The sequence below is a fragment of the Pygoscelis adeliae genome, unplaced genomic scaffold (assembly GCF_000699105.1).
Source record: "Pygoscelis adeliae isolate BGI_AS28 unplaced genomic scaffold, ASM69910v1 Scaffold359, whole genome shotgun sequence".
NCBI lineage: Eukaryota > Metazoa > Chordata > Aves > Sphenisciformes > Spheniscidae > Pygoscelis > Pygoscelis adeliae.
This window is the reverse complement of record NW_008825553.1, coordinates 309,752-317,838: the sequence shown is the minus strand read 5'-3', so window position 1 is coordinate 317,838 and position 8,087 is coordinate 309,752. Positions and strand designations below refer to the sequence as shown.

The 8,087-nt window shown below is 37.1% G+C and overlaps 1 protein-coding gene across 1 annotated transcript in view; it reads left to right on the top strand.

Annotated features, from left to right (window-relative positions):
• TMEM57 (transmembrane protein 57) overlaps nt 1-7,734 on the top strand; it is a 32,009-nt gene extending 24,275 nt beyond the window's left edge. The window contains exons 7-11 of the mRNA XM_009332182.1: nt 2,201-2,359; nt 2,555-2,737; nt 3,581-3,701; nt 5,225-5,399; nt 6,560-7,734. Coding sequence (XP_009330457.1) covers nt 2,201-2,359; nt 2,555-2,737; nt 3,581-3,701; nt 5,225-5,399; nt 6,560-6,762 — 841 coding nt within the window. The 3' untranslated portion in view covers nt 6,763-7,734. The remainder of the gene's footprint in view (nt 1-2,200; nt 2,360-2,554; nt 2,738-3,580; nt 3,702-5,224; nt 5,400-6,559) is intronic.
• The last annotated feature ends 353 nt before the right edge of the window (nt 7,735-8,087 follow it).

Here is an 8,087-nt window from a genome sequence, read left to right as displayed (position 1 = left end):
TGAACCAGATGGCTTAAGAAGTTTGAACTAATGTCAATACTCTGTTGCCAAAAATACAAATTAAGCTTGTCCTGTGCCAGCACCTCTGACTTATTTGGGCTTTACCCAATCAGTGCTTCTTCTCCTGGAATACTAAATACCCAAAAGAAATCCTGGTATATCTTATTTGAGCAAGTTTGACATGGTCTTAGTTATAGGGAAAAGGCTATTTACAGCTGTCTTATTTTCACAGTTATCACTTTATTTTAGGGATGTATGTTGAAATTATTTATGCGTACTTGTCAGTGTAAAGTGTGTGTGATTTATGTGCGTTCCTTTACGTTGTCCTACCAACCATTTTTTCACCTATTTCTGAAAGCCTATATTAAAACCAACCAGCTGTTAGCAGACAACAGTCTGTTAATGCTTCCTGCAGCATCTTACTCTTCAATTAGTAAGTTTGCTCTAAAACATTTAGTTACTGCTTATTGGAAAATCAAATTGAACTGTTATCACCCAACGACTGTCCAGCTCTATCACTTAACATACTGAACACGATGAAAATACATACCTAATAATGTCTGCTGATGGGTTTTCCCATTTTTGGTTTGTGTGCTATGGTTACATGGTTGAATGAATATTTGGTTAGGTTTGCAAATTCTTTTCCTCCTACAACAGAGTACAAGGTGCTGAAATGATTTGTGATCTTCAATATGAAATGTGTATTTGCTTTGCATATCACCATTTGCCTACTAAGTGTAAGTTGGGGTGTGTTTTTTTTCTTTTTAAAGGTACATTTGACCACAATTTATACTATATTAAAAGGAATTCATCTTACCAGTAGGGCAGTTCAAGTATAACTAGAAAGACAGCTTAGTACAGCTGTGGAAAGTGGGATCTGAGCATTTGAGTTATATGAATGAATTATAGACTACGCTCCTTTATAGGCTGTTTCTTGCTGTTAATTTACCCAGTAGACCTCTTCGGTGCAGTTTTAGCCTATTACAGACATACTTTTATGAATTTCCATAAGCTTGATGATTCCACATTTAACCTCTTGATTCATTCACACAGGTTGTTCTTATGCCTCATATCGTTACATCTCTCAGTAGCATTTTAGGTTGAGATTTTCCTGCACTGAAGCCCAAAAGTGTTTTCATTATGAGGACAAAAAGCTATAACCGTTCATCTGCGCTAGTGAATGTCAATAAGGGCAGTTCATTTTGGCTTTTGTGACTATTTTCCCCAAGTCTTAATGTTCGACTACCACTAATTCTGTATGGAACTTTAGGAAATAAAAACATCTTCATCTTCTTTATGAACACTTTAAAAACTTAAATCAATAACTGACAGAGCAAATGAGGATTGTGTGTGAATGACTGAGAGGCATATTTGCTTTCAATAAGTATGTAACACAGTGCTCATAAAAAAAAAAAAAAAGTTGATTATTCACCTGTGATGTGTTTTTATTCTAAGAATCAATAATCTTATTTTGAAAATGAGGGGAGAAAATTAAGGTGAGCTGGGGGCCTCTCTTTAGAAATTTGGGGGTTATTTAACCAATTTTGGTTGAAAATACTTTAATTAATAAGCTTGCATGAGCCTTCGAGAACTTTCTAAAGCTACAATTAAGTGTATAGCAGATGGTCTCTGTTCAGGAGCAATTAAAACTAAATTTACTGACTCCTGAACTGTGGATGACTTAACACGTACTCTTTGTTCAACATGCACATCATGTACTTCAAGAAAAAAACCGTTTAGGTGAGAATTTAGCAGTATGCTCTATAGCTCAGCTATAACTAACAAATGAAACCCATAATTTGTTGAGAAAAGTAAAATTTGTTCATATGTGCATCTGTCCTTGTTTACAACTTCAGACTTATCCATCTCACTTCTGCTTGAAGAGGAAAAATATAATTCCATAGGATTTGTTTTACGACTCTGCAGTGCATGGAGAAAAATGAAATTCCTGTGGGAGGTTATGAACTGTGTGTGTATAGCTATACATAGAGCTATATATGTATAGCTGTATAAAACATTATTATTATTATTTAGCAAGGATAGACATAATTTCTGAGAGCTTATTATTTTAAGAATCAAGGGTTTGAGGGGGTTGGCAGATGTTACGATGTTCACTCTGCTTATTTTTATATAATGTGCTTGAACCTTTGGGTAACTGGGAAATAAAGTTGAAATTGTCTTTTAAAATTGTCTTTCTTAGGTTGGAACAAGATATTAAAAAGTTAAAGGCTGACCTGCAAGCAAGCAGGCAGATCGAACAGGAGCTACGTAGTCAGATCAGTTCTCTGACTAACACAGAGCGGGGAATTCGATCTGAAATTGGACAGCTCCGGCAAGAAAATGAACTGCTTCAGAACAAGTATGTGTTTCTACACAACTGTGTAAATTAGTTGCTGATGACTGTAGTCTGGTAAAGGGGAAGTATTATGCCAAGACTCTACAAAATTTGAGACACTTGTCTGCAAATCCAGCAAGACTCTTTTGGGACCGTTGACAGCAATTTATTTTTAGTAAGTAAAATCATCCATTAAATCCCATACTTGTTACCTTCCAGATTACACAATGCTGTACAAATGAAACAAAAAGACAAACAAATGATCAGCCAGTTGGAGAAGAAACTAAAGGCAGAGCAGGAGGCACGAGCCTTTGTAGAAAAACAATTAATGGAAGAAAAGAAAAGAAAGAAGTTGGAAGAAGCAACTGCTGCACGTGCTGTCGCATTTGCTGCTGCTACAAGGTACTTTGTTCTACCCCAGAAGCAAGCTCAGCTCCAGAAAATTATTGAAATGTAGCTGTTGCTACTGAAATGTGTTTTGGGGGTATTGGGGGAGGCACTTTGCACCCTTCTGAACATAAAGGAGTAGTCTGTATTTGATTTTTTTAAAAAAAGCTTTATTTGTGTTAAGAGGTTTATTTGTGTTAAGGCAGTGGGAGGACTAGGAGGTCGTCTTCCATGAAGATGAGTCTCAGTACTCACATACATTACATTTACAGGATGTAAAGGATGAATAGGCTCTAAATTATCTGCTGTACCTCGGTTGTGCTAACAAAGAGATGTTGTACCCTGCATGGGTCAGCCTGCTTTAAAAAAAGGAACATCGCCTTTCTTGTGGGGACTGTGAATCAAGGATTCGTGCAACGACGTTGGCCAAAATACTGTCTTGATCTTGCATCTTGAAAATATTCTGCTCTAGCCAATGACTACCAGTGCTCAGCACAGTGGTGTTTCAGTAGTAACATAGGTGTATAGGTGGGAAGTTTTTCGAGATGAAAGCATGGCACAGGTGTGGATGACTTCAATCTGCAGTGCTCCAAATGTCTAAAAAGAATTATTTCTGCTCTTCTGTTCTCCATATTTCATAAATATTCCAAATTTCCTAATACTTGAGGCATAATATTGAGTAACCTTTTGCAGCTTTTTGCATTGTTGCCATAAAGGAAATTCTCTTGCTGAAAAGAACAAAGTTAGCTTCCTCTTTTTATCCTTCAATATTTATATTAATTTTCATGTTCTAAACAGTTCAGGAATGACAGCCTCATTCTTATTTCATCTTATTCTCTTTTAATGTTTTTTCTGCAGGGGAGAATGTACTGAAACTTTACGAAATCGTATCCGAGAGCTGGAGACAGAGTGCAAGAAGCTAACAATTGACATAAAGCTGAAAGAAGATCAGATACGAGAACTAGAAATGAAAGTTCAGGTAATGAGAAAGGACCAGGGGCTTAGATCAACATCACAATGAGTGCTTTCAGCCCTCTGAAATTGGGGGATCTACATAAAAGGCAATCAACACCTTCAAGAATTATGCTCTTCAGATGTCTGTCTTGCATGCCTTGCATCAGGCTTTGTAAGAACGTGTGTATGAGAAAGGTTAATAGTCTCAGCTCCACATCACTCAATTGTTTAAATTATTAGAATTTTTTTTCCCCGAACCAATGGTCTGGGTAGGCTGAGAATATAATCCCCTCAAGAACATTTTTTTTTTTTGTCTAATGTGAGGAGTTTGTTGCCAGTCTGTATCATTATAAATTTCACTGCTAGCAAGTAAGATTGCTTACTCAATGCAGTCTTAATCACTGGCCAGACATATTTTTTTTTGGTGAAGGTGCTTGAATGTTGAAAGTACATTGTGGTAGACTTGTAGCAGACGTTGTCTGGCATGTTAGAGTTTAAGAGCTCAAATGTGTGAGTTGAAGTTCACCTTACACCTTTAAAATGTCTGTTCCTAAAGATGTACTCGGACTGTCAACTGACATTTTGCATGAATATGTATTTTTAATGTCTTGCGATTTTTATTTTTTTTTTTAGACACTTCAAAATCCACCTGGTGTTATTGTGAACTTGTTTCCAAACAACATATGCAGCCTTGTTGTTCCTGTTTTTACCAAACCCTTGAAAACAAGTGTGGTTTATCCATGGAGAATATGAGCGTGGTTTTCAAATAATTAAAACCAGCTATAATCAAGCTCTTTAATTTTACTACCATCTTCCAAGTGTTAGAGAAGCTTTTTGTTACAGGCATTAATATTTCCCCTGTTGTATTATTGTTTCTTCATTTAAAAGTATAGAACTTGTTTTTGTGTATAGTATTTCTTTTTTTCTTAGTCAAAACGTTAATGCATACTTCCAGGTAGGCACCACAAGGTGCCTGTCTCTTATGTGCAGAATACTTGCTCCCTCCTTTTCTCTTTTCTAAATTTCTGGGTTTGCAGTACAGTTAGGTTCAATGTGGGAAGTATTCTGAGATAAAGAAATCCCTCTCATCAGCCAATTGAAATAGCTTAAAAAGCTTATTTAGTATCACTTTAAACGGTCTAGCAAGAGATCAGTCCCCATTCTAGCCATTTTGCTTGTGGGAAGTGTTTTCGTATTCCACAGCTCGGCTAAGAGTACTGTGCAGCTGCTTAGCTGGCACTTGGAAGTGCTGAGGAGGATTTCTGGGTGGAGGGTCTCGATACAGATGATAGAGGGCTGAGAAGCAGAGTAAATGGTACTTGATCACCACACTGTAATTATGCATTGTACCATATGGCTTTAATCACTTGTATGATGTTCATGTATAATTACTGGAGGTAATATTACAGTGTCCTTAATTAACCATCATTTTAATTTTACAGTATTAATACCAGGCCCAGTGGTGTGCTGTGGGGAAGAGAAAGACTTCTCAGTGTATCTCATGTGTAAAGTCGATGAGAGTAACATTTGTCCTAATTACTCCTACAGGAACTGCGGAAGTACAAGGAAAATGAGAAGGATACGGAGGTGTTAATGTCAGCACTTTCAGCCATGCAGGATAAAACACAGCACTTAGAGAACAGCCTGAGTGCAGAGACAAGAATCAAGCTGGATCTGTTCTCTGCATTAGGAGATGCAAAACGGCAGCTTGAGATTGCCCAAGGTAATACGGGATAGTTTAATTCAACACGTAGCACTGACTGAAATAGTGAAAATATGACAGAGAGACTATCCTACCTTTTTGTTTAGGGGTGGGCTACAGTCCCCATGCAGCGTTTCAGCTTTCAGTGGGTTTTTGTCTGTTACAGCTTTGTGAATGTGAGCCTAAGCAATCCAGCTGATCAACTGACCTAATCTCCCCAAGCTATTAAACTGAAGACAATAAACGTCAAGATGGGCGTTTAAGTTAATTTATGATGATTTTCTACATTTTTATAAACCATTATCTTAAAGCTGGAGAACTTCTTTTAAAGAGCTAGAAGATAAAATAATAGTTGCCATGTATTAAGCCCCTGTCCTTGAATCCTAATAATATTTTAATACCCCTGAAGTAAATACAACCTAAATTGGGGGGGGGTAAATAACCCAACCTGTTTTAAACTTCACGCTGGTGAGGTAAGCGTGGACCCTGGTGTCCGTGCTGGGCTGGTGTTGCAGCCACCAGAGGGAGCACGAAGCCAGTATAAAACCCTGCCCAGACTGTAAAACCCTGCCCAGACTGTCTGTCCTTTGTTCAGCTGTGCAAACCATGAAGCAAAATTAAACAACCTTTTGATTTAGTACCCGTTTAATTTCCTTGCAGAAGTTTGCTTGGTTGCAGGAAAATTTGATTAGAGTGAGAATTTTTTTTGTTTCGTTTCATCGGTGTTTCTTTTTACGTAGCTTCATAAATTGCAGTAGTGACGTTGTGATTGTGCATAAAGGGGGTTTAGAAAAATGGTGAGAATAGGACAGTTTCGAAAATAAATAACCCATTTGATAAGCAAACACTTGTGCTCCTGTGAGGTGCTTGTGAAATGTGAATGGAGAAGTACAGAAAAAAGTTGAGCCATAGAAATAATCTTTCGGTACGGTGCAGCTGTGAATCCAAACAATGCAAAATCTAATTGTGCTGCGTCTAGTTGTGTTATTTGGTAACTAGAGGTAATTAAACGTAGTTCCTCAAGACAAACCAGGAGTTACGCGAGTTGTGCTTTTACTGATGCCGTGTTAGAGCGCTGAATGTCTTCTGGGTGTTTCGCTTCAACAGCTCTTATCATTGAACAGGTGATGGAGGGTAAAAACATGCTGCTGGTTCTAAGTGATGTTATTTGCTGCTTTCAGGGCAAATCATTCAAAAAGATCAGGAAATCAAGGACCTAAAACAGAAGATTGCAGAAGTTATGGCAGTAATGCCCAGCATAACATACACTGCAGCCACCAGCACTCTGAGTCCTGTTTCCCCACATTACTCTTCCAAATTTGTGGAGACCAGCCCTTCTGGACTTGATCCCAATGCCTCTGTTTATCAGCCCTTGAAGAAATGAATGCCAATTTTCTTTTTGCCCAGTAATTTTGTCATGCTGAAGGCATCACACAGGAGTGTCTCTTGCAGTCAAGATGAAATTGTATTGTGTGAGACTGTATTCGTTGTCATTTAAAACAGGATAAAAGAACATCTGGATTGACTAGAACTGCCCATCAGTTTTTCTTGTAAATTTTTAGAAAACCTCACAGAACTTTGCAATTTATTTTCCTTGGCCAATGCATTAAAAACAGTTCTTGGTTTTCAAGTAGCCAATTTTGCCTTTTTATGTACTCTTGCATGGTTTCCTCTTGAAAAATACAGGGCTTTGCTTGATTTTGAACCCTTTCTTCTTTTTTTTTTTAATAATCAAGTTGAATTTGCAGATTCATTCAGAAATAGTGAGGAAAAACTTTTAGTTTTTACAGTGAAAGGGTTAAATAATCTAACAAAGCTTTGATTTATAGATGTATTAAATACAAATATGTGATGTTGCAGAAGATAATTTGATTACCCCTCAAAGGACCAAACAAATTTCAGGGGCGTTGTTTAAGGGAAAGAATAAGAGAATAGATGATGATGTGACGGTGGTTGTTGTGTGAAATATTTATATTCCCATTGGTGTTTTTAGTCATTGAGAATTGCTAACAGTCTTGTTCACAGTGCCTTGGGAAAAGACATTTCAAGAGGAAACTTGATAGTTTAAACTATTTTTTCCCCCTTCACTGTCATCTAGCTTATATATCAAGCTCATTACAGAGTCTACTGCAAATTGTACATGGTAATTTGGATGTTCATTATAAACCAAGGTTACATCTTCTGTTTCTTTTGATATAAACTCAGCAGTGTTCTGTAACTTGCCTTGATTATACTGCATCGTGGAAGGCACAATATTAATACAGGAAGCGTTATTGTGAAGGCGGAACTGTGCAATGTACTGTATACAAGAGACTGTAAAGCTGGCTAATAAAAGCTGCAGTTCTGGGTTTTTTTATTTTATTCAACTGTGATTTACACTTTATATCACCTTGTGTTTGACAATTTAAATGGAGCTGAATATTTTTCAGCTGTTGTGCCAAGGAGTTTTTAAGGAGTTTTAAAGGAAACTCATAAATTGCACAAGAGTTTAAGTTAAAATGTATATTATACATTGATAGAAAGTGTTTGCACTGGCAACTTCTGAAGTGTTTCAGATTTTTTTGAGGGTGGGGATTGGAGGGGTGGGAAGCAAAATTGCATTGGAAACCAGCAGAATTACAAACCCAACATTATGATTTTGCAAACATGCAGTGGACTCTGGAAGGACAAAGTTCTTCTTAAAAGAAAATAATTTTTTTTTTTAAAGTT